At 41.2% G+C, this 27,295-nt stretch overlaps 1 protein-coding gene across 2 annotated transcripts in view; it reads right to left on the bottom strand.

Moving 5' to 3' along the window:
* Positions 1-27,295, bottom strand: part of SETBP1 (SET binding protein 1) — a 266,971-nt gene that overhangs the window by 8,417 nt on the left and 231,259 nt on the right. For both annotated transcript variants that reach the window (XM_056513669.1, XM_056513670.1), the window contains one exon: positions 2,723-2,890. In XM_056513669.1, the coding sequence (XP_056369644.1) occupies positions 2,723-2,890 (168 nt within the window). The remainder of the gene's footprint in view (positions 1-2,722; positions 2,891-27,295) is intronic.

Genomic DNA, 27,295 nt, shown 5'->3' with positions numbered 1-27,295 from the left:
GCTGGCTTACTGCACTATTTTTCCTTTGTAAATGCTTTGGGGTGTTTATGGCTTTCTCAGGGAGCTTGTTAGAAGCTACTAATAATTCTTTTGCTTTCTTCCTAGCAGGCCTCTGAACTTGCAGACTCTAGAAATCATTTGAGTTGTTACACAGCCTGCCAGTAGTCACAATACATGTACTGAGTAAGTACATATGCTTTCATGTCGGGCTTTTAAAATGAGATATTAGGAAACCCAACATTATTTTGATCATTGAATGTCAGGGACATCTGATTTTACACTTAGTGTAGGAAGACTATGCAGAAAGAGTCTGGTGGGTCTGCAGGGGGAAGCTTTGATGAGGTGTGCCTATGATAAAATGTTAGGGAGATCTGCCAAAGTACACTACTATTGAAGTGGGAGCCATTAGGTGTTATCAACTCATCTGGAGGCTCTTGGTGAGCAATCTTTGATATAAAATATTTTCCTATATTGCCATGTGATATACTGGTCTCCTGACAAACAAAACTAAGTATTAATCTTTTCCATTTTATCCAGACAGACCCTACCCAACCCTGGACCCAAGTTGGTCTTAGTTTTTTTAATTTTTTTCTGGTCTGTGTTGGTATTAGTTTTTGGGGGTTTATTTTCTGGTCCTGCACACATTTTGCTCTTTTCACATGGGAATCTTGCTTTGGGAGGAAGACTGTCTTGATCTATTTGAATTCCTTTATGAATTCTCTATTAATTCCTTTAGAATGGGTAGAAGATGAGGTGGATAACAGTAACTTTATGTTTGCCTGTAGGCATATGAAAAAGTGAATATGCTTTCATGGAGGTGATGCAACATGTGGCACCCCCCAGGCACCAGAGATGCACAGGGGGGACAATTTTTTTACCTGGGCATATTGATCCCCCTCCACCTCCCCACATGCTGCCTCCATGAAGGCAAAATCCAAAATGAAGAGAAAATAGAAATGCACAATGCAGCGCAAGCTTTTATATTTTTGCTTCATCCTTTCCCCACTCTCCAAACAACCTCACCTAACTGCCCCAAAACAGCAAGAACCAATGCCAGCCTTAAACCCCAGCTTTGCACATTTCAAATAAGGCACATGGAGGTCTGGTGTTTCTCTCCTCCCCAGGGCCCACAGCTGCAGCGAGGCTCAGTCTCACAAATTGAAATGCTGCAGGCCATGCTGGGAGGCCAGGAATGATAGGGTGCTGGAAACAGCTTCTGAAGCAAAGAGAGCCATTCCTACCAAAAATACATATTTCCAAGGGTAGCTTAGAGGAGGCTGAAAGATCTGCTCCAGCACAGTGATGATGAACGAGGTGACCCAAGTAGATCAGACCCCTTGTATGCTCTTCATTAGCCCCATAAGTTCAATGAATTCATTCTGGATAGCTCTGTGGTGTCTGAAGCTCTAAAATCCTTCTTGCTGCCTGTCATTCTCCATCCCTTCAGAGGTGCCTGAGGCCACTTGCAGGAACATGGCACAGAGAAGGCTGCTCAAAGCTGGGGTCAATTTGTTGGCTTGATTTGAATGGAGGAATTTTCAAAGACCTTCCTATTAATTACAGGAAACCCACAGCACTGTCCTGTTATCCCATTAACACAGTTTCTTTCAGTTTTCAGCTAAATTATTTCAACATCTGGGCTACAGATAAACCAACAATTTAATTAGACTTCTGAAAATGGAAAGAATGAACTATGCAGTCAAGCATACACTTTCATCTTGAAATGGATCATAAAATATTTGTGTGCTTTGCTTCTCTGCTGCTTTAAAATCTGTCCTTGGTTTATATATAGGAAAGTATTAAAGGCTAAACAGACAATCCTGATTTTTTTAATATAAAAATATATTTTTACAGATGCTAATTTGCAGCATTAAACCCTTGTTTTCACTGTTTATTCAGCAAGTGAGAGGGAAATAAAAATAAGTGCATTGAAACAGCACTTGCAGTTGGATGATTAAATATGCAATAATTCAGTAAATCAGTGATACAAATATGTTTTTTTGTGAATGTGGCATCAAAAGTTTGACAACATTATGAAACTCCTAATGGCTGCATTAGGAGTAGGGCAATGAACTGTGGATTCTCCATTCACTGGAAATTAAGACAAAATGCAATATTAACTTCTCTATCCATGCCCAAAAAAGGTGTGATGATGCCTAAATGACTTGGCTCAATTTCCAACAGTATAAAGATATCACCTTTCTGATCTGATTCAAAATAGAAGCACAAAATATAAGTTGATGGAAAAGCATGCTATTCTGACTTATTTATTCTGGTATTTTAAATCACTGCTCATTGCCCCAGACAATTTTGCATTTGCAAGACAGAATATTACACTAAAATCACTGAAGTATGCAGTAAGAAATCTCATTTGTTCCTCAGCTACTCACTGTGTATTTGGTTTTCTCGTGCTACAGGGATGGGAGCATTTAAAAGAAATTAAGAACTGGGCTGAGGGAGGAGCCCAGAAGTCTTGCTAGATCATACAGGCTGGTGCTACTTGTGCCTCATGATTGCACAAGTAGTGGTATGTGAATAAAATAGGTTTGATGTGCCAGGATATACAATCATGCTTTGGAAATGGTACAGCCTGATTATCACATTAGATATTCACATTTGCAGCTACTTCTCCAATCAGGAAGAGAATTAGGTTAACATATTGTATGGCTCCAGAAGGAAGAAGATGGGGAAGAAACAGAGGGTGGAGTGAAAACAGCATTACCTGCTTCAGATGTTGCTGATGATGAAGGTAGGAGAGATAATACTGGACTTGGCATTGCAACACTGTCAACAGCTGCTGGTTTCCTTCTGGTCATCACATTACAGGCAGAACTTTCCATTTTACCATGAAGTGAAGTCTGGTCTGCTTTTAAGTGGGGACTTGCGATTCCTGGGGAAACAAAATTTGGATGAGTATTAGTATTGTAACAGTCTGGGGATACATCTGAAAAAAAAAAAAAAAAAAAAAAAAAAAAAAAGAGGAGCCAGTTGCTGTCCTTGCTACATTGATATATTTCCATATTTCCTTGTGGATGTTTCTGTAATACAGTCTTGATGCTTGCAAAAATTATGATTAATATTAGTTTTTGATAATCTTGCTGAAGCAGTTACCATCAGTGGTCTCTACAAACAATGGTAAGCTAACAAAACTGTCCACATTGGTACTTTTTCTTCTAAAAAACATGTACACTCTGATACATGTATAAAGACAGATATCCTTCATAAGTCTATTTAGTGGGAATGCCTATGTATCATTTCCTGTGTAGTTTATTCTCCACACATTGTTACATACTTCTCTGCTATAAACACCTGACTTAGTGGGTGTTTCATCTGAGTAAGGAGCAGGCATCAGGAACAACTTCAACATGCAATTCCCATCCAAAGCACACTACATTTATTTTTCAGGAATTCCCTTCCTAATTAAATTTGCCTTGCAGCTCATCAAAGGGAAGTGAGTTAAAAAAAGAAAGAGTTCTTTGTCGTATATCTTTCTACCTACAGTTTACAATGCAGAATAAATGAGTGGCAAAAAAAAAGGCCAAAGAGGTTAAATATTCCAGAAAAATAAAAGTTATGCACTTATGGCTGGCAAATTCCTCCACCAACAGTATTTCTCAAACTCTCTTAGAGTTTGAAACCATTTTGTTTGCTTGTAAATATGTGAAATTTAAACTGCTGGCATAAAAATTTGAAAACCTCTCCCAGTCTCAGTGATGTTGGGCTTTAACATTATTAGGGCAGATATTAATTTATCAGAGAGAATCCTTCATAAATTCCTTCTTTTTTTCAGATCTCAACCTGCACATGAGCCTACGATAAAATGCATTGGATTTTGGTAACTAAATTATACAATGATTCAAAAATCACAGAGCAATGAGGTTAAAAGCTCCTCTTGAGACCACCTTGCTCACTTCACCTTGCTCAAGCAGGATCATCCAGAGAAGGCTGCCCTGGACCACACCTGGCTGAATAAGAATTTCTCCAAGGAGAGAGAGCCCACAACCTCTCTCTACAACCTGTTAATCTCCTCAGTAAATCTACACAGCTCAGGAGAAACCTGTGTTTCAGCTTGTGCCCATTGCCTCCTGTCTTGTCACTGGGCAGTATTGAGAATAATCTGCCTCCCTCCTCTCTAATCTTTCCCATTAAACATTTGCATATGTGGAAAAATTCCCCTGAGCCTTCTCTTCTCCAGGTGGTACATCCCATCTCTCTGAGCCTTTCCTCATAAGAGAGATATTCCATATTCTTAATAATCTTTGTGGCCTCTGACTGGACTCTCTCCCATATGTCCATGTTCCTTTGGCATATCAGCCACTCCTCTGAGTTCTGAAATTCCCCAGGTTTTTTGAGGGTGTACTCTACCCCATCACCCTGCTCATTAATTGACATACTAAAAGTTTTTAGTCCTCATGTTGTGGAGTGCACCTCTACTGACTGGTGTCTAAGTGAATTTTGTGCTACACGTTACAACCCTCCAAGACCAGCCAGTTTTCAGTCGGACACAATGTACATTCATCCTGCCTGTGTTTCATCATTTTGTCTATAAGAAGCTGATGGAACTCAGTGGCAGAGCTCTTGCTGAAGTCAAGATAAGAAACATGAGATTAGTGGCATGATTTCCCCTTCCCAGATCTGTGATAATTACTCTTGATCATCTTTTCCTCCTTCATATGTTTGGAAATGCTCTTCACAGTTGCTACTCCATCAAATTCTGGGGATTGAGGTGAGATTGAACAGCCTTTCTGCTTCCTTGCTTTTTCTTCCTGACCTTATTGGACTGATATTCCCCCTCTTCTAGTCCTCAGAAACCTCTCTGATCACCACAACCTTCCAAAAACAACCAAGAGTAGCCTCACAATGATGCCAGCCAGATCCCTCAGCACCTTGGGTACATCATGCCAAATCCCATGGATTTGTGCATGTTCAGTCAATTTAACTGTTCCCTAATCAGATCTTCCTCCAAGAGCAGGTTCTCTTTGCACACTAGTCTTACAGGCCTGGAATTCTCAAAGGCCAGTCTTACCAGCAGAGATCAAGGCAAAGAGGACAATTGGTCTTCTGCTGATCTTATTCAGCCAGAGTCCCTGATGCATTTAGCAAGGGGCCCATATTTTCCATAGGCTATTTTTGGCTACTTTATGTACATGTAAAACATTTCTTGTTGATTTCTTTTTCTGCCCTAGATTCAGTTCCAGATGGACTTTGCCTTCCTAAGCCCATCCCTGCATGCTTGAATATTTTAGCTCTAGTTCTCTGGGTCTCTTTTGCTTCCCTTTTGTACCTGACATCACTCAGGAGCTTCTTGGTCAATCATGAAAATCTCCTGACATCTTTGCTGAGTTTGATTTGCCACTCTGATCTGGTTTTGCATTTCTCCACAGTATTCCTGATCCAGGCCAGCAGCAAACCTGACAGAGTAGGTCAGGTCAGCAAGTGGGAGCCTTGATCCCCTGCAGCACTGAGCCCCCTTTTCACCCCTGGCTGCATCTGGATAACACTTGGTAGTTCCTCAAAGACTTTCCACACGTGCTCTCACACCTACAATCACAGAATCATCAAGACTGGGAAAGATCCCTAAGATCATCAAGCCCAACCATTCCCCCACCACTGCCAAGACCACCACTGACCCATGTTCCCAAGTGCCACATCCATATGGCTTTTAAATCCCTCCAGGGTATGGGAACTCCAGCACTGCTCCTGGGGGCCTGAGTTAGAACTGGACAACCCTCTCTGTGAATAAAGTTTAGTTAATATACAATTTAAACCTCCCTTGGCACAGCTTTCCTCTTGTTCTGTCCCTTGTTTCCTGGGAGTTGAGTCCAGCCCCACCTTGCTGCACCCTCCAGTCAGGGAATTGTAGAGAGTGAAAAGGTTCCCCTTGAGCCTCTTTTCCTCCAGGCTGAGCCCCCCAGCTCTCTCAGCTGCTCCTGGTGCTCCAGACCCTTTTCCCATTTGTGCCTCTTCACTATGCTCAGCTTCTCCATACTACAACCAAAAATTCCTTATATTTGCTATTTGGAGCTGCTATGAACCCTCCCTACGAACTTATGCTTCTGCCACATAAAATGAGAAATATCAGCAGATCTGTGGATTGTCTCAGAAACTGTGGAAGAGATCCCTATCAGATTCAGGCACAGAAATGCTACAGTGAGAGGAGTCTGGAAGATGGGGCTACAGAATGGGTCAGTTTGGGATAGGAGTCCTGATGAAACTGTGACCTGATATCAGCTAGTGGATTTAAAGGAGGCAAGAAAGGGCAGAAATGGTCATAAGTGAGACAGTGTTACAAGTCACAGCTTGGTGGAGATAAACAGAGCAGTCTCTGCCTATTAGGCCACACATCTTTCCAGAGCCTCAAATCTAGTATTAAGCATCTCAAATTGCATCCATTAAACTTCAATCTCTCTCTGCTCAGCTTCTCTAGTGCAAATGAGAACAATAATATACCCCTCATCTCAAGAGCAGTCCTGTGAAAATAAAATTATCAACATTCATGAAACATTCATCTATTCATACCGAGGCTTAGAAATGTGGAATAAATGAGACATGATGTCACGCACTGAATAGCAAAAGGAAAATCCAGCTCCCAAATAGCTGTTCATTAGGTGAGCTCAATACATTGAATAAAGCAGTGTCCCATAGAATAAGTGAGATATTTGACTAGGTAATTACCCTCTGGAACTGTGTGTATGCACACCTGAGGTTTCACCACTACACAGTGCTTGGGTTTGTGCCTTAACAATATTTATTCGTGAGTGTAGTGGGTGCACAAGAAGAGTGCACATGTGGGTGCATGTATCAATACACACACACATATATGCATGTGCATATGGTACATAATAATGCTAACAACCTCATAAATTCAACATCTGGTTCTAATTAAACTGAAGGGCCTATATAAAGAGCTGTATGAAAACATGCAGCTGTAACCTGTTGACCTCTATTGATAAAAAAAGAAAAAAGTCTGTGAAGCTGTGTTTCAACATATCAAGGGACAATCACTCATTTTTCAAAGGTAATCCCCCACAAACCACTTATCCTCTCAAATCTCTACCTGCACACAGTGTTTGCATTAGGGACCTTGATTTATGGATCCCAACTCCTTGGATGGAGAGGCCAACTTCCTGTTGCCGTGGTTACTTAGATCTTGGTTCAAGGTTAAACTACTCCCAAATCAAAATCAGTGGCAGGCACAGCATCTAACAGCCAGGTTATTGACTACCCTAGGATGCTTAAAGGTCAAAGACCAAAGTGCTGCTCATTGCCTTTGGGGTGAGTCAATATTTTCAATATTTTTATTCTGTTTCTTCTGAAGAAGTAGTTGCTGCTCAATTACCACCTATCTGGGTTTAGCAAGGTCATACAAATCATTGAGGAAAGTCCTCCCCCTACAGAAGAGATACAAATGTAATGAATTACTTCAAAGTCTACATGGCCCAATTGCAGCTCATCACTGATGAATCATGGGTTCAGACATCTGTCTCTTGTTTTAGGAGCTTGGTTTCTTCACCCTGTGTCCCTCACCTCACTGAAAACCTCATCTATACTGAGGAAGAAGAGTAATTTGTGGATCTGGAGCAGCCAATAAGGGAGAGCCATCAGTTTTCTTTCATGGATACCAGAATGCAAACAGAGTTTCAGAGGCATTGTTGAACACACTAAGTGCAGCAATTTGCTCACAAGGCATGGATGCACACTGCTGCAGTGGTGGAATGTCTGTCCTCCAGTGGATAGACCTGCTGGTGTGGTATCATCACCCTTCATTGGACCTTTTCCTCTCATTGGAGTGCTCTGCTCAGAAGGCCTTAGGTAAAAGAAGGTCCTAATTCAAGCCATCTATGAATCAGGTGAAAGAGAATAATTGGCAAAACCATGGCCGGGAAGTAAGAGTTTAAAATTCACTCATTCATTGAATCAGTATATTTTATTTTTGGTACTGTCCCAGAAGGAGAGAAGATTCTGTGGGAGCTGGAGCACCTTTGCTATGGAGAAAGCCTGAGAAGAGATGAGAGTGCTCAGACTGGACAAGAGAAGGCTCTGGGGAGACCACAGAGACCCTTCCAGTAATTGAAGAGCGCTTAAAAAAAAAAAAAAAAAAATCTGAAGAGTGACTTTTTTTTTTTTTTCACTGCCAGATAGTGATAGGACAAAGAGGAACTGATTTAAATTCCAAGAGGGGAGTTTTAGGTATTATAAATAAATACTTCCCTGTGAGGGTGATGAGACTCTGACAAAGGCTGCCCAGAGCAGTGGTGGCTGCCCCTGGATCCCTGGAAGTGCCTCAGGCCAGGTTGGATGGGGCTTGGAAGGTGTGTCTGACCATTGCAGAGAAGTTGAAACAAAGTAGTATTTAAGGCCCTTTCCAACCCAAACCATGCTAAGATTCTATAATATGTGTTCGTGGCCTGATCCTGACCTTCTTTATCACCTATTTGTTAATCTTTTTGCATTTCCTCCAAATTAGAACACTTTTCATCCCATACCTTAACTCCCCTGAGTCCTGCTGACAGCACAGACAGCACCACATGCACATGGAAGTGAACAATGGGCAGCAAAGCAGGAAGGAAATCAATTATTATGTATATAATGAGAAAGGGCACAGGGAAAGGACAGCTTCAAAAGCAGAGGCAAACATGAATGAGTTTATCAAGAGCTTAAAACAGTGATGGCATGATTATAAAGAAATAATCATTCTAATCATAAGTAAAAAGGTGATTCAGAAGAAGCACGATTCTGGCTCAGGGAAAACTGGCAGAAGGCTTGTGTAGGAGGGTAGACAATGTTGACTTGAAATTGGCCTTTCTGTAAAGATTTAAAGCATTTTTCATTCACTGGCTAAGCAACTTGTGAGCTACAATTGATATTAATGCATTAATTTTAAAGACCTGGTAATTATTGTCATTGTAATTAAGTGCTAACTTTTCAAGCAATGTGGCCCAACTGCATTGTGCTGGGCTCTGTACAAATGGATTAATTTACTCGCCTTGCTTTACTGTTAAATCATGATCACCCTGCTTATTGCATTCATCTGTTTTCTCTCATCGTACTTACACAAAAAGACTCTTGGACAACGTGCACCTTTTCTTCTTTAATCTGTGTACAGAATCTAGCACAATGTGCACCCAGGCTGGAACTCATAGTGTCAGTCCAAAAGAGATAATAAATGTTAATTTGCCGTTGGAAAACGGAGAAAATCAACTGATAAAAATTGATCTCAGTGAAGCTTCTGCTAGGAAAGATTTTTCTTTAGAGAGTTCATTGGATTGGATTTGCACTCCCCACAGATTTCTGGAAATTCACAGCTATACTTAAATTGTTTATGCATCTGACCATTGTTATTGGAAAACTCTTGCAGATGTTTTTTTTTTCCCCCTCAATGTCTTTGCACAATGAAGCTATGCAATGCAGCTGCACAGGAATGCACGTCTAAACATGTAGTTAGTCATAGAATTTGCATTTTGATAACTCCTCAGTTTGGAATAAAGAACCAGAAGAAACCTCATATCTTGGTGAATCTTTTCTTAAGGCTGGTTTTAAATAAATCAGTCAAAAGTTTGGCATTGCATCATATTCCAGAAGGGAGAACTGAATTACTATGTGATAAATGTAGTTAAGGAAAGTAATTATTCTTCTTAAAGTAATATTATTACCTTTCTAACTTATGGAAGTAATTTCCCTGGATTCTATTTGACGTGTATTATCATTTAAAATAACTGTACTTTCAATGTAAAGCACTGCTTTATGACTTTAAGTCCTTTTATCTTCCTCCCTTTTCCACCACCACATTAAAAACTTCAAATTCCACCTTTTTTAAGAGGGATTTTTCTATTTTGCAGAATGTGTCCCCCTGAATAAAACCAAGTCCCTGTGGAATAATAATATTAAAAAAAAAAATCACTCCCCTTGCCAATAGGCAAAATTTTAAGAGATGAAGTTTGCTTTATTTCATTCGAGCTATTTTCCTACCTTTTTTTTTTTTTTTTTTTAATCAGAATAGCTTTACAGAAGGAAAGAGGGAGACTGAGAAAGCCATCATTAGATAGATCTTCTGATCTTTATCTCCAGTAGCACAGTCAGAAGAGCTAATACTATGATGATAGCTTTGAAATCTCTTAGGAATTGAATAAAAAGAAGTGATAGTGATGAACTCCCAGCTAATAAACACAGAGTGCTTATTTCTGCAGAATGATCAATTTCCAGATGTCCTGAGGCTTGTCTGATACAGTTGATTTACTCATTCTCCCTCACTTCACTAATAAAGCTCAAGTCCTACATCAGATTAGAGAAGAGCCAGATTTCTTAAAGGGGCAGGAGGAGGGCTGGCATCATGGCACACAAATGCTGGGAGACACACTAATCTCTTCTGCCTCCTCCTATAACCACCAAGCTGTCTTAAACAGCTGCCTTCCTCTGCTGAAATCATGCACTTTATCCGCTTTGGGTTAGTACAGTAATGCAGACAATTAATTTGTTATCTTGTTAGTGGAAATTTAATGCAATGATCTAAAAGAACTCTTACATATTGTGATAAACTTTAGTGCCTCCAGGGCACTTCTCCTCCATAGGACTCATTTCACATCCCATCCATTATGTAAATGAGATGTGGAAATAGTTTAGTTCCCCTAATGTATTTGTACACTGATGGATTGCACAAAGTCAGCCCTACTGAAACTAATGAGGTTAAATGCATCTTGCCATTCCTTTCTACTTGGGTGAATCTGTGCCTGTGTTCAAGAAATGCAGTGTGAGTCTTCCTCTTCCCTTCTTTATGAAGATAATTGTGTTTCCTGACAAGGTGCACAGTCACAACTGCTGCAATACCTGAAGCCTGGTAAAGCTTCTCTTGAGCAGCAGAGTGACTGCTGTGGGTCTGTGCAGATGTGGGATTGTCTGGGGAGGCTTCAGATCCTCTTCCAGTTTGGGGACAAGGGTCCCAGGGTCACGTGGAGCTGCTTGCAATGACATGCAGTATTTGACAACTATGTAGTTGTCAGCATCATCTGTGAAAGGATTAGGTCCCAGGAGTATAGGGTAAGAAAGCATTATTTTCCTGATCATCAGACTCCATTGCTCAGCCATAAAAGGTAAGTAAAGTAAGTAAGGATTTCTTCCTAGTATCAATTCTTACCCTGCACTCTGTCAGTGTGAGGCCATTCCACCCTTGTGTTGTCATTATAGGCCCTTTCCAAAATCCTTCTTCAGCTCTCTTGGACCCCCTTTAGGTACTGGAAGGGCCTCTAAGGTATCCCTAGATCCTTCTCTTCTCCAGGTAAACACCCCCAGCTCTCCCAGCCTGGCTCCAGAGCAGAGGGGCTCCAGCCCTCTGAGCACCCTTATGGTCTCCTCTGGTCCATATCTCTCCAGTGCTGGGGGCTCCAGAGCTGGACACATCACTGCATGTGGGGTCTCATCCCAGGACAGTAGAGGTGGAAAATCCCCAACTTCAGCCTGCTGTCCTTGCTCCTGGGACTGCAGCCTAAGAGGATGATCAATTCAACTTGAATTTTTAAAGACCAGTCTCCTGTCTTTTTCATATTTGTGGTGAATTAGACTTCCTGGCAGATGCAGTCTTGCCCTTTGGTTTTGCTTTGGATTTTCTCTTTCCTGTACCAGTACAGGAAGAATCATAGACCTTATTCCTCCTCTGCATATTGCCAGGGTGAGTCAGGAGACTGAGGGATAAGGGATATGCAGTCCCAGTCACTGGAGATGAAGTCTGTGTGTCTGGAAGCTCAGTCTTCAGTGAATTCCAAGATGAACACTGAATGGAGCTGGTGGGAGCAGTTCACAGTTCAGGGCAGCACAGGACAGTCACACCAGGTGACTGTAAATGTGCTCCTGCCCTATCCCCTCCAGCCCCACTGTGTGCCCTTCCCAGGCCCCCATCCCTTCAAACAGGGTGGGACTGCAGTTCCAAAATATCATGGAAGAAGCCATCAAATTCTCTCTCTCTCTCTCTCTCTTTTTCTTTTCAATATCAGGAAGTAATGAACACATGAAATTAAGATTTTTAGTGGAAGCTGGATCAAAGCAGAAGAACACAGTAGTTATATGTGGGTGACAGCAATAAATAAGTTTAATGAAAGCAAAACTGGAGGGGTCAAAAGTCTAATTCAGAGTCAAAGGCTCTGGGTTCCCAGGCCAAGCTTTTCCCGCTCAGTGTCTGAAAATTTAAGTTGAACAAAGTATTAAAGTTTACAGTTGTTGAAGACTGACAGAATCAAGTGAGACAAACAGAGACTGACAGGATTGTAGAAATTAAATTTGCTGTTAAATATCTCTGCAAATGAATAATTTAGTACACAGTGATGAAGAACTATATTCTCTCATAGAGGGTAAAAATTAAAATCTGTGAAAGAGGTGAAATAAAAAAGCATTGTTTGAGGGAGGATAGTTAGGTAGAAAAGTGAGACAAAAGGCTCTTTTTTAAAAAACATGAAAAGCCATTAGGTGCATTGAGGGGCAGAAATGAAAAGATCTCCAGGTAGGATCAAGGAACTACCTAGAAAAACTAGTCATTCCAAGATGAGCTGCCACAATGGATAAGGATTTGCTCACAGGGGAGAAAGAAAACAGAAGACAGGATTTCTTTCTCAAGAACACAGCTGAGGAAAGACAGATGGGGAAATTTCAGTCCGTAAGTAATGAGAAAAGTCAGGGGTGGTATTTTGAGTTGTTGTTTTTCTAAACAACAGGGATGATCATTTTAAAATGTGGCAGATAGAGCTGATATCCCCTAGGCAAGTAGGGTTGGGAGCAGTTTGTATTTATCACAGATTAAATGGGACAGTGGCAGCTCTAGTAGGAGAGTGCTGGCATGAAGCATAGCCAGAAGAGTCAAGTTGCCAGCGGGGGGAGGACAAATGATGCATAAGGGCTGGGCTGGTGTAATGATGGGAGTCATTTTTCAGGCACATCCATGGTACAAAATGTGATGAAAAATAAGGGAAGTTATCAAAATAATTAGCAAAAGTCTTGCTGAACAAGTTCAGCTGAGACTTTCACTAAGGAAACACAGAGTTCCTCCGGAAACAGCTTCATTCTCTCTGTGTATGCATTAGCAAAAGAAAATATGTGTTTGCTCCATGAATTCAGCTGATATGTTTCTGTTGCTAGTACAAATGTTATATTTGCACTACACCAACTCAAGCAGTCCTGTGGTTATATCTGCATTAGAGAGAACTGTGCCAGGGATGTTGCTCAAACCCAGAAATGCATCTGGTTTCAAAAAAGGAGAAGAAGAGAACCAGGGGAGCACCTCCACTGTGGAACTTAGTTCAGTAATACCTGAGCTGATCCCCCAAGGGGTCCACATCTCCTTACCCACTGCAGCTGCAGATGAGCCTGGCTAAGAAACCACAAAGGTACTTGGGGACAGGTGGGGTGAGGATAGGCAGAAAGTCAGAGGGCTGACAGAAGCACCCAGAGCTGCTGATTTCTAAGTTAGCATTTTCCCTGCTGGGCAGGGCAGCCGAGCAATTTCATTTTTCTTCTTTGTCTGTAATAAGCTGTGCCACAGCTCATACAATCAGAAATACTCTGAGTATGACATGCATTTGAAGTGAAATCTCAGCACTTAATAGGAGTCTCCATAGACCCTGCAATCTGGAAGAGGTAAAACTCCACACTAACAGAGGCATTTTTATTTTTAGAAGGTCTCATGTTGGCTTTATTTTAAAATCTGAGCCCATTCATCCCACTTTACTGCTGATTTATCATTAAATGAATGCTTTCTTTATCAACAACAGAGATGAAAAATAATGCACACTGGTAGTGCATCTATTGTTCTTCTTCTTTTTCTTCTTTATTTCAGATCAATAGATAAGGGATGCTTCCTCACCTTTCGTGAGGAAAACTACAGTAATTGACTTTATTAGGAAAACTGAAATCTGTTTAAACAGATGCATAGGAAAGCTAGTGAGTGTTATTGACTATTAAACTCAGCACCAAATAAGTTAAACAGCATTTGAAAACTACTAAAATATGTGAAAATTATCAAATACAGTACAATGTTTGGATTTATTTAAATAGCTCAGCTTTCCTATGAACAGAGAAAAGACAGACAGGGAAATCAGGATTTTCCTTGAAGTTCATCCTTTTGCTTTCATCCAGTTAAAAAACCCAGTGACACACTATTTTTCTGATATGAACCTTAATGGAAAATCTTCAGTTTTACATTCTTTTAAAAGGAAAATTCTGAAGGAAATACTTTACTCAGAGTGTTTTTCATTAAAATTCTTGCTGGAGACTGCTTCCTACAAGTGGAAGAAGGATGGCAGGGAGACCACATATAATAAGGTCAGAGAGTGCCTCTATGGAGCAGAGCCACAAGCAGGGATGTGACTGATGAGGAAAAGGTTAAAGAGGTGAGGAGTGCCAAGTGGAATGAAATAGGGAAATAGATGGAAATAGGAGACAAAGAATAGATTGGAAAGAAGTTGGAGGGAAATCACTTATTACAGACATGTGTGAAAAGCAGATTGACAAGAGCCAGAAGAAAGAGCATACATGGAAAAGCCTAAATGTGCTTCACCACTGACATTTGGAGTTATGCTATCAACTTTAAGGTTGCACATCTATGCTTGAGTCACTCTAAATTTGCAAAGAGTTTTTCTTCATGGCTTTGGTGCAAGCGTGTCTTCAGTTTTCACATTTACTGGAGCCAAAAGAGAGTATTTTAAATTCTTCAAGCAGTGAACTGCTCTCCCCATAGCCTTATACGCTTATTTTATAGCACCAGGCAGACAAAATACAGCCTGGTGGATCAGGGTAGGAATATGTTCCCTTTAAGCCTCCTCTCTGAGAGAGCATCATGATGAAGCAAAGATTATGCAAGCAAAGATTCTTTTTTTTTTTTTTTTTTTTTTTTTTTAATTATGACTGCTTTTCTGGGGTGGCAGAATTTCATTGCACAAAAGCAAACATGGAACAGAGACAGAATCTGCTGAAATTCTGGCCCTGACTGAGACTTCGTTCAGGTCATAGCCCTATGGAAAAAACAACGAATGTCAGGAAACTGACAAGCACAAGCTCTCCAACCTTTATGCCTAAAATTAGGTTAGTAGTGTACTTTCTTTGTTCAGGACTCTGTGTCCTGAACAGTACAGATTGACACGAGGATAGGTCTCAGTTTCAGATGATTGTTTGTAAAAGCTGGCCTTGGTAAGCTTTGCAGAAAATATAGAATTCTGGAAAGAAGAAATCTAAAGGGACTTTATTTAGCAGTTTGGGTGTGAAAAGGAACTCAGGCCTTGTTTGCTCCTACTGGGACATGTGCCCAGGAAAACAGCTCAATCAAATTCAGTGTTTTGAATTTTCTCTTCGTAAACAAATCTATGGATTTGTACTTAACACCCTCCTGACAGTGTTTTCTTTTAATAACAAAGGGAATAGTGGGTTCATCTCACTTTAGGTGGCAGCAACTCATGTTTCTACATGAGAGCTATGTATTTAAGGCTACAAAGATGGAATTAGTGCAGTCAGAAGAGTGGAGTGGGTGTTTCAGCTGAAAATGTGGGACCTACTTTAACACAAGATTATTTATGCTCCAGGCTCCATTAGCTAAACTTTCACAGACCATAATGAAAGCTGAGAAATCTAACTCAGGCAGCAATCTTATGCTGTGGTTATCCAGATTTGGGTGAGAGCAGCCATCCTCCTCCTGAAGCTCTGTGGCCAAATCACCACTCAAGTGTAAATTCCTCCCACTCAAAAGGAGAGGCTCAAATGTGGGTGGTGCATCTCTGGGCCAGGAGCCTGAATTCTGTGCAGGCACCTGGTTGTGTTTGAAATGCCCTGAGGTATTTAAAACATCCGAGGGAGGCTGGCAGATATGATAAAGGGCTTGAGACAAGACCTCTGCCCTTCTGCAAGAGCAGCTGGAGGCCAGGCAGGATATTCTAGGCATCTCAAATGACAGTTGACAACTATGTGTGGGCAAGTGAATCAAGTCCTGAGCCTTCACTCTTGCCTGTCCCAAAGTCTCTTGTGGGTAGGGAAATATCTCCTCACTGTAAATAACCCCTTGTCACCTCTGAGGGAGCAGCACAAGCATGTGTCAGCTCTTTCCTGAGCAGGAGGTAAAATGGCTGTGATGCATCAAGATGTAGGGGCAGGAAATTTAAACCATGGAAATGTCCTCTGATCCTTTAGGATGGATTTGTTACCCAGGCTGAAAATTAGGAATTTTTTTTCCTGCCCCAAGGCAAGGGTCTTTGGCTTCACATTATAAAGAAGGAAGCATATATTTCTATTTCCAACAAACAGAGCATACAATTTAATAATAATGATAATAATTATAATGATAATAATAATAATAAAATCTGTCAAATCACCATTTTAAAATTGCAGGTGAGAGAAAAACACAGAAATTTACAGGATCCAGCTCTACAACTGCTGTTCTGCACAGAAGAAATCAATGAAACAAATATAACCTATCCAACTGATAGAAGAACAAGCCATTCCTAAGTGCATAATTTCCTTCATCTGTGTTTGAAACTACCTCAGAGTAAAAAAGGCAATATGTCTCAGAATGATGAGACAACTAACTAAGCTTAACACTTCCTCTCCCCTCTTGTTTATCCATTCTTCATAGTTCATTTAGTGTTGCTAAAATTCTCTGGAAGCAAAACCATCATGATGACTTACCCACATGTATCACTTAAATTCAGCTCAACCTCTCTCTCACAAAAAAAAAGAGAAAAAATAAAAGAAAGAAAATAGCCTCTCAAGGCAGCCTGAGCTATGGTTTTGTCCTAAGCTGGGTTTTTCCACGGGAATTTCTCTCCTTCCCACAAACAAAAGAGCCATTTCATCTAGAGCTGTGAATCCTCAGAGATAGGAAAAAAAATCCCCCATGAAATGCCAAAGACACATGAGTAAAATATCTTCATTGATGAAGATTAACTGTTTAAATGAAGAAAAAAACGTGTTGAGCAACTGGTGGGCATTTCCTGGGCTTGCTGTGCTATTTCTGGATCGCTGTGCGGCTGTTTCTCATTCCAGGAGTTAAAGGGGGGAAAAAAAAGTCTTCTGTTTTTTTAAACTATCTGGAACTACTTGGCATGTGACTTCTGAAGTGTTTAGCACAGACTTACAAAAAAGTCATGGACATTTATCAGCCTAGGCCCAAAATCTACTTGCCTGCCTTGTATCATCAGTCATCATGCTAATGAAAATACTAATGGCATTTCAATTGCATTTCAAGAGAAATGAGCTGTTTCAACTGAGCAGGAATTAGAAAAAAAAATTAAATTTTTGTACAAAGAGTATATCACTCTCCTTTTTTATTATTATTAATTATCTGAAGCGTTTGGCTTCAATGAAAGCTGGGGTCCCAACTGTGCAAGTAACACAGACATACAAAATGAGAAATGAGCCTCATCAGTAGACAGAGAAAGGAAGAAAAAGAGTTAAGGACAAAAAACAGAATAGGAAACAGAAATACACAAAATGTTTTCAAATCACTCAGTGGTGTCCAAGCTAAGTTACTTTAGAATTTCAGATGATCAACAGAGAGAAGGAGACATCTCCAGAAGTTGAGTCATGCCACTTGAGCTGTGCTTGAGTGCAATTAACTGGCCCTGAGTTACCCACACTGCCTGGTTCAAATCCACACAAAATTTTAGGAGTCAACATATGAGTGGCAGGGAAGCAATCTCACCACGACGTAACAGCAAGTCACCAAGACATGCAGCTTGGTGATAGAACAAGAGGAAATGCCCTCAAGTTCCATGAGATATTTAGATTGGATGTTGGGAAAAAATTCATTATTGTAAGGGTTGTCAAGACCTGGCACCCTGGCACAGCTGCCCAGGGCAGTGGTGGAGTCCCCATCCCTGGAGGGATTTAAAAGCTGTAGGATCTGGCACTTGGGGATGTGGGTTAGTGGTGGCCTTGGGAAAGCTGGGGAAACAGCAGCACTCATGGTCTTGGAGGGCTTTTCCACCTAAATGATTGTGTGATTTCATGTGCCACACTCCTGCTCCCAACCCAGCTCCCTAACACAGACTCCATCTCGGGGTTGTTGATGAGATGGGTGCAAGCAATGCCTCTCCTCTGGAGCACAGGCGTGGAGACACAGATGGCTCAGATCTCCAGGTGGCACCACACAGCCTGGTCTGGCACGGTCAGGAAGGAGCAGGACAGAGGTACCTGGCAGATGAAGGTGTCAGTAGGTGGTGCTGATGACCAAGGGGTGCAAACCCACGTTCCACTGCAGAAGTGCACCTAGATCATGTGCTGTATTTGTTCCCTCCTGCAGCTCACATTTTCTCTGGAGATCTTACACATTCATCACATCATCTTCACAGATGGACAACGTCCAGTGCAAATTTTGACTGTTAACTTCTTTCAACTGCCATCTTTACAAGTCTTTCCCTGTCTTGTTGAAAAATGACAGCACAGCTGAGTGGGTGCAAGGCAGGTGACCAAGGTCACCCCATCACAGATGGGGACAGGTAGGGAGTGCTCTTAGGAGGTCTTGTAATGGGTGTATGTGGGTGCCTCAGTGTGGCAAGAAGCTGGGACTGGTGTGAGAAAGAAAGAAGGGGCACTTGCTCCTGGGAATGGTTTCTGTGTGGCATGGGAAAGCACCAGTGCCTGCACCAGTGGGTGAGCAGACTTGGCAGCCCAAGTCTAGACCTAAACCAAATGCTGAGCCTAGACCAAATGCTTTACATTTTGGAAATTCTGAGAAAAAAATTGAAGGGGTGGAAGATGCAGTGATTTGCTTAAAAAAAAACTAAAAACAACAAAACAAACAAAAATTTAAAAACAGTGACAGTGGAAAACTGAAACTGTTGCTGTGTTCTGCCGTGCCATGAAACCAGAACAAATAGGCTGCGGCAGAGTTTTAAGAGTCGATTATAAAACACCCCATCAGAACATAAACATCCCACATTGACAAAGTAATCTCTGTGGATCTCAGTGGGCCTGACCTGGTGCTGCCCTCTTCCTTGTATAGTCATGAATACAAATGCAAGGTGAATGCTGGCTGCCTTCTGATCGGGTGACATTTTACACCCATGTTACTGATGTCAACAACTGCATGAGGGAGCAGAGAATCAAACCCAGGATAACCACTTGCAAAAAATAGAAGAGCAAGCTGAAGGCATGTTTCCAAGCAGTCTAGGCATTTCAGGACTGACACTTTACATGGCTAAGTCAATCCCCGTTGCACTACCACATTTACTTAGGGAAAAGCCTTGTGCTTTGTGTTGTACTATTGTACATTGTTTGAGCAGACACTGCCCTATCTCCACAGGAGATTCTCTGTTCTCTGCTCCTGCCATCTCACTTTGTGAGTACTGAACCAGTGAGAAGGAATACCCCAGCAAAACTACTCAGATATCTCTGAGATCAAAGCCTGCAACCTTTGTCTCTGGTATGCAAAGGGAGAAAAAACTACGGCTTCTCCCCCATTCTGTTCAAACAGTCCTTGCTCTTTTCACGCAAACAAACAAATAAACAGCAAATGCCCTATTCCCACCTGGCGTTGCTGCAACGTTGTGTTTGAGGCTTTAAAAGCGTAAAAGTCAAACCATTCAAAATGATGGGTCCCGTAGCTAATGTAATACGGTCCCAGGGGCACCCACGTAGTGTATGGTATTGCTGCACATGGTATTAACTTTTATGCCTTCGTCTATATATGCAATGTGGCTCATTTATGGTTGCTCTGGGAACCACTATGTTTACATAAATTTTAATTTCCTGTCTTTTGTTTGTTCTCTTTATCATCTTTCTAAAACAAAATTTTCCTTGTGAATTTTAGTGCTCAACCAATTATCCGCAGATGGAGGCACAGGAGAATTGACATCCTCTGATTTTTCCATGTGGCCCTGGCAGTGCGCCTCCGCTTCGGTTTGGGCCCACCAGGAGTGGCGGGGCTCCAGCAGTGACACTGAATTCCTACCAGAGCAGGCCTGTTCCCACGGGCCGTGGCAATTTCGGTCCTGTGTCTCCTGGGATCTGGCCAAAACCTTCTTGCTGAGTTGACGTGGGCCGTATTTACTATATCATAACTCATTTTCCTTGTTTTGTTTTCCCTTTTAAGTGAGTGCAGCTCGTGAATTGAGTGAATCTGCTAGTTGACTTTATACATCCACACGTGAGTTATTTGCATTCAGATTTTGATGTGAAAGCCCTTTGTCACCTGTTCTGATAACTAAAACAGCTTCTTGAAATTCATCTTTTGTTGAAGCTTGCAAAACTAGTGCCCTGGTCAGAGCAGACCTTCTTTTAAAACATCACTATAAATGATTGAAACTGTAGAGATGCCAGTTGCACAGAAACAAAATCCATGATGGTCCAGCTACAGATTAATGCAGTGATCTTCATGAACTTGTAATTAAAATTCAGTGTTGACAGGACCAAGCCCTGCTACTATATTTTAGGGAAACAAAGCGTAACAGATAAAGCTAAATTATAATAGGTCGATGCAGCAAGTACAAGAAAAATATGGCAGTTCTCAGCAGCTGTGATAGGAATCCTTCCTCTTCTTGAATAATAAAGGCTTTTGCTAATTTTAACCAGAGCTGAATCTGAAAAACCTGCAGTCGCATGTGACTCACAGAGCCCCAAGGGAAAGGGAGGTGGGGGAAGATATGTGTGTGTGGATGTCTGTGTGTATAATCTAACAGTGCCCAGAGCTTTTGAGATCCTGGACCACTTCAATCGCACAGGCCAGATTCATTAAAAACCCTGGCTACATTCCAGCAGTTAAAATTGAAGTGGCATATTTATTGCATTTTGCTCAAATAAATCTGAAAACGTGTGAATCATATCCCTCGGAGAGATGGAGGGAAGGAGTAAACAGTCTCAGGCTGGCGCTCAGGAGCAGGGCACGGCGAGGAACAAAGATGTGGGAGGGTCAGGGCCGCAGGATGCTCGAGGAGCCAGAAGGTTTGGGAGGCTGAGGACTCCCTCAGTCGCCATTTTCTGCAACTGAGAGGCTGCTGTGCTGGCCTCAAACCCTCTCTTTGGTTTTTTCTGGGGTTTTTTTTGCACTCCTGCACAAAACACACACACACACACACATGCACACACACATGCATGCACATATTTTAAAGAGCTCCTCAGTTTATGCAACTCCATTCTGCAGCCCTCTGTGGTTTTCCAGATGCTGTTCATGATGCTGGCACCTCACCCCACTTGCAGCTGCATTCAGCTGGGATTCAATTACAGCCTGTCTTGCAAAGGCAGATTGGTTTTTCAAATATAACATATTTTGGGGAGTATTTTTTTTTCCCCCTCCAAAAAGGTCATTTTTGTTAGTGTGGGAGAGGCATGACTTATAGATTGAACTTGCCAGGTGCTGAAGAGCTCCAGACAGGTCCTTAGCACCCTCAGTATTGTTTTACTTCAGCTTTTAGAGAACATGCAATACCCCTGCAGATTTCAATTCTGTGAGAAAAAAGTGCTGGCAGAGCAGGCTCCAAGCTGCTCCCACGGGGAAACTATCAGAAACAGCACATAGATAACCATTTTTAACACCACTGATTTGACAATCAGTAATCAGCTTAAAATTAGGAAGCCTAAGTACTGATTTTTTTTTCTTTTTTCTTCTTTTTTTTTTTTTTTTTTTTTTTTTTTTTTTCTTTTTTTTGAAGAGAATTTTGATAGAGGGAAGTTAGATGCTGCAAAAACAGGAGATGGTTGGATAGTCCTCCAAAGTCCAACATGAACCTTCTTCTTCAGGCAATGCATGGCTGTTCCCAGGATGATGCTGTGCAGAGGGGGGTCCCATGTCTTGGCAGCAGAATGGGAGGGAAAGGACAGGTTTGCAAGGGACTAAGAGAACTCTGAGGAGCACAGGGGCTGGGATGGCTGTTTTCAGCTTCAAGCCCATGTTTTCAATTCATCACATCTTCCTATTCAATCATTAGCTGCACTAATGAATGCAAATTAACAATGTTATTGCTTTCTTCAGGGTTTGGATGGTGCTCAGAGGCTGAACACAATAAGGGAATGCAGGACAGAGACACCACTGCTTGTAAACAGCCTTGAGAAATCAAGCAGGGAAATTTAATATATCACTTCTACATGAGACTATGCAAACAGCCTCATTTTTTGGGATGACAAGGTTTGCCCATGTTTTCTGGTGGAATGCTTGGGAATAGCCAGCAGCAGCAGCCGTGGCAACCCAGGTGGAGAAAGCATGGCATTTTGATTTCTAATGTTGTGCAGGCACTTTGGCAAGCTGGTCTACTCTCTCCTGACTCAGTTTCCCCTATCTGTAATAGATGCAGAAAACACCTTATCTTGGCCACAGAGCTGACAAAAATGTATGCTTTATGAAGATGAAATAAAATTGCTTGCTCTAGAGAGGAAAGGCATCTCTGAAACAAAAATATTCAAAGGCTGTTTGCTGTTTTTTGGATCAGACAGAGAAACAATAATAGTCTTATTTATTAGATTAGTACAGCCCTAGCTTTCCTCAGTCCTCCTATGTGTGTTTTATTTGCATGCCATTAAATCCAAATGCTCTTTTTCAAAGACTTACTGGAGTCTGCTAGTTGCAGAGGAAGCAGCTTTAGCACAAAGGAAGAGACCAGACTTGGGAAATAGGGCTGCATGACTTTGATGGAGGAATTTGTTGGAATTATAATAAAGATGGAATATCTAAGGCAGGGAGAGCAGTGAGGAGGGCGGTGCAGGCGTGGTGCAGCAGCAAAGGCCCTCAGTGTGTGTCCTCTTCGTGCCACTGAAAGGCTGATGGAGCACTGAGCTGTCACGGGTCTCTCCCTGCCTGTTTGATGTATTTAGCTTGCAGGGGCTGTGAAGGAGCCACTGCATTAAAGGAGTGGCCTGTGGCAGAGAACAGCTCAGCACAGCTCCCCCAAGCCCACCTGGGAGCTCCTCCTGAGCAGGCACAGTGAGAGGTGAGAGATGGGGCTGGGGTTTGCTTTGCTAAACTTTCCTGCTCTGGGTTTGGTTTTGGGCAACAGCATCCAGTGGTGGCTCAGATTGAGCTCCTGTTTGATCTAAATCCCAGAGGTTAATGACAGCTTTGCATGTGTCTCATAATGCCATTTGCTAGAGCAGTGCAAAGGGTTTTTTTTAATGTATATTAACAGATGTGGTTACCCAGGACCCCTCGAGGTGAGAAACATCCTAGTTTCTAGTGGGTGAGACTAAGTAATCCCATGGATTTTGTATCATGGTTTCTCTTGAGTTTTAATGGGAAGGTAAACACTGTTCTTAAAAGCAGAGTTTCTGTATTATATCAATAGTACTTCTGGGATGAAGACAGAATGTTTAATTCCCTAATTAATCTTTCTTTTTCCAGTTAGTGAGTTTGGAGACACAAACAGCAGTTGGAGGTCCTCTCCAGAGGTCTTAGGGGAACATCACCATCATAGCAGGGGGACACTGGCACAAGGTGGTATCACAGGGACTGTGGAATAAATGAGGGATTTGGTCCATGGAGGACAACACTGAGGGCCTTCAGCATCTCTGAAGTTCATTCTAAATGGTAAAAGGAACAGCCATTGATAAGTATTTTAATGACCTGATCCTCAAAATATCTAATCTACAAATCTACATAATCTCATCTAATCCTCAAATCTACAAAAAATATAGTGAAAAGAGGGAAAAGACAGGTCATTCACCTTACCCATACAGGTAATTTACAGCCTGCAGCTCTCTATTTCCTGTATCTGTTATCCCCACCTGCATATTGCTGACTGCCTAGTGGGCTGCTGAAAGATTCTTGGTTGCTACATGTTTTTTAACATCAGATTGTGTACCTCGACAGTTTTATTTTGTAAAAATAATATTGAGGAAAAAAAAAAAATCCCAAAACCCATAAGACCACCGAAACCAACGACAACAGCATCATCAACAACAACAACAACAAACCAACCAAAAACTAGATAATTTAAAAACACCCAAACCAAAAAACCCCTGCAAAAAAATTCCCTTCAACCCAAAACTCAGGGTATAAGTTCTTGTTTGTGTTGACAGAAAGGAATTCAGGGTAGGTAAGGAAATGTTGTCTAAATATTAGCCCATCTGACTACTGGAATGTGTTTAATAAAGACATTTTTCACGATAGCATGGTGCAGTGTCCACTAAAGCCTTGAATGAATTTCTATTGACTGCAATGTGCTTTGGATTGGTCCAAATACAAAATAAAATAACATAATGTAATATAATATAATATAAACATCTATTTTGTCAATTTGATGAATGTGTATTTAGTTGAAAGATTTGCACTAAATGGAGTGAGAGCTGTGAAGCTAAACCTCCAGGCCCTGGCTTCAAAGATTTGGCTAGAGAAACATATTTATTAAGGTTAAGCAGGACTTCAGCGAACACAGTTTAAGAGCAAAAGCCTTGAAATGCAGCGCCAGCTCCCTGCTAATTCCCTCTCCCCTCAGCACATATATTTTCCTTTAAGGAAAAACAAGGAGCTCGCAGACCACTTGTGTGGCGCGTTATTTGCCGCCTGCAAATAGAAACAGGCATGTGGCTGGCCTCCGAAAAATGCAGTTTGTAACTGTAAGACCAACTGACCCTCGACTGCTGCAGCACTTTGTGGCCCCCACATGCAAACAATCATCTATTGATTCCCAAGGCATCCAGCTTCAAACCAGCCCTTGTTTTCCAGAGCCCTCCAGTTGCAGGAAAGACACTGTCCTGGCTAATTCCCCCTCCCTGCCCGGGGGCTGCTCGGTATTTCTGCTGCTCGCTTGAAGTGTTATCAAAATAACAACGGCTTGCAAAGCAGAATTATTGAATGTTGGTTTTTCGCTGCTTCAGAGTAGAGGCGATGAACTCTTGGCCGCACAAATGGGCTTTTATTGCCGCCCTTTTGGCACATCTGCCAGAAGGAATATTGAGGAATATGATATGGGAAATATACAGCACCAGGAGGAGGGATGGAGTAGACCAACCACCACTGCAGTGTTTCCCAGGGCAAATTTCAGTGAATCAAAGGCCATCAATGAAAGCTGCTTAAGCCTCTGTGTTCTCTATAAGCACATTACTCTATGTTTGCCACAAACAAATCTGTTTTATGGGCTACAGGGAAGACAGGGAGGGACCTTAAAAAAATGAGACTGGAAAAGTAAATGCCCTTGAACCATATTGCAGATCTCTGTCCCCACAGCAAAAAAATCTGCATTTCCATCGCCTCCTTCAATAAAACTTGGAATTATTTAGATCACTTTAGTGCGTCAGTAAATGGAGGGTGTGAGGTACACAACAGTTGGGCAGCACATACCATACCTCTTCACCAGATGTTTGGGATAGTCTGTGATTGTAGCACAGAATCAGGGAATCGTTAGGGTTGGAAAAGGTCTCTAAGTTCATTAACTCCAGCCATCAACCAGCACTGCCAATCATACTACACAATCCTACCAAAACAGTATTTTTGCTTAAAGAAGGTGGCGTAGTCTGTGATGTTCAGGGATAAATCTGATGACTGCATTTCCTCCCAGCCAAGGCAGCAGCTCCTCTAGTCTAAGCAGAAAGAATTTGTGTTTTCACTGGTACATTTAGGTAGATTGATATCAACTAATTGGAAGTGCCTGATGGGCACAGTCAGAGCCTGTGACGCAGCTTGGAGATGTGTATCTCAGGATGGAGATTCCATTGACTTCTCTCCATGGACTATAATTACTGATCCCTCCACTTGTCACTGCCCTCTCTCATCCCAGATGAAACAGTCCTTAATCTCTGCTACTGACTGAGACCCTGATGGAAGATGGGGCAATATTTTTAGTGTGAGTCATCCCAGCAGCCCAGAGCACTGACCAAGCAGGGCCTCTGGGGAAGGTGCAGGATCCACTGAATCTCTAACAACACGAGTCACAACTCTCACTCCCTCCTGACACTTCTTCCAGGTAATTATGTGGCTTCACTTTACTAAGCATTTGACAAATTAAACACATACACACACACATAGAAAAAGAAAAAGAAGAAGAAAAAGAAGAAGAAGAAGAAAAAGAAGAAGAAGAAGAAGAAGAAAAAGAAGAAGAAAAAGAAAAAGAAAAAGAAAAAGAAAAAGAAAAAGAAAAAGAAAAAGAAAAAGAAAAAGAAAAAGAAAAAGAAAAAGAAAAAGAAAAAGAAAAAGAAAAAGAAAAGAAAAAGAAAAAGAAAAGAAAAGAAAAGAAAAGAAAAGAAAAGAAAAGAAAAGAAAAGAAAAGAAAAGAAAAGAAAAGAAAAGAAAAGAAAAGAAAAGAAAAGAAAAGAAAAGAAAAGAAAAGAAAAGAAAAGAAAAGAAAAGAAAAGAAAAGAAAAGAAAAGAAAAGAAAAAAAGAAAAGAAAAGAAAAGAAAAGAAAGAAAAGAAAAGAAAAGAAAAGAAAAGAAAAGAAAAGAAAAGAAAAGAAAAGAAAAGAAAAGAAAAGAAAAGAAAAGAAAAGAAAAGAAAAGAAAAGAAAAGAAAAGAAAAGAAAAGAAAAGAAAAGAAAAGAAAAGAAAAGAAAAGAAAAGAAAGAACATGGGTGTGACAGCTAACAGGTGAGCCCTAAAGGAGAGCATCTCACAGCCTAGGGAGGTATTAATTGCTGCTTAGGGACCTGAACTTCCTAAATGTTGAATATCTCCAGTAAATCCAGTGAAGGTTTGTGGTAGAAAATGGTTGCCCTTACTTTCCCCTGAAACAGGCATTCAACAAGAATAACAAACAACACAGTCTAAGGCAGAGGAGATGTGGCTACATGTAAAGCAAGAGCCATGAGGGAATTTCCTTTTTTGTCCAAATCTTACTGCATTAAAAACAACTGGACAAAAATTGTGAGGGAAGTCTGGGTGGTAATCTGAGTATCCTGTTCTGACCAGCATGCAGAAAGACTATGGGAAGGGAGAAGCCACACAGACAAATCCTGCCAGCTACTGCAGCCATAACAGCTTGTAATTTGTTTGCAACATATTTTTCTTAAAAGTGGAAACTTCACAAAATGAGTGATGAGTGCATGTCAAATGTCTTTTAAAATAATTAAAAATTCTCCAAGAAAACACAAAAAAGTGCAGGATGAAGACTTTCTCTGTTTGGGATGAGAAAAAATAACTTAGGGCTCCCTGCAAATACATGAAGCAACAAATTGAACACAAGGAAACTATTTCATATTTGTAAATATTGAGAAAAATAGAGTCATTCCACAAATTGCTCTAGTCTGAGAGCATTAGAATTTTTTGGGGTGTTACAGTATTGTTAGAACATTGAGATCATGTCTCCAGATGATAATTCAAGAGAAAGAGGATGACTCAGTCAATGTTTTACTGGGAGGCTGTGGAAGCAATCAGTGCTGAAGTTAATCAATGCTGAAGTTTTATGCTTATGGGGTT

This window comes from Oenanthe melanoleuca, chromosome Z (assembly GCF_029582105.1).
Source record: "Oenanthe melanoleuca isolate GR-GAL-2019-014 chromosome Z, OMel1.0, whole genome shotgun sequence".
Classification (NCBI taxonomy): Eukaryota; Metazoa; Chordata; class Aves; order Passeriformes; family Muscicapidae; genus Oenanthe; species Oenanthe melanoleuca.
Note: the sequence above shows the minus strand (reverse complement) of the source record. Positions and strands in the feature narration are given on the sequence as shown.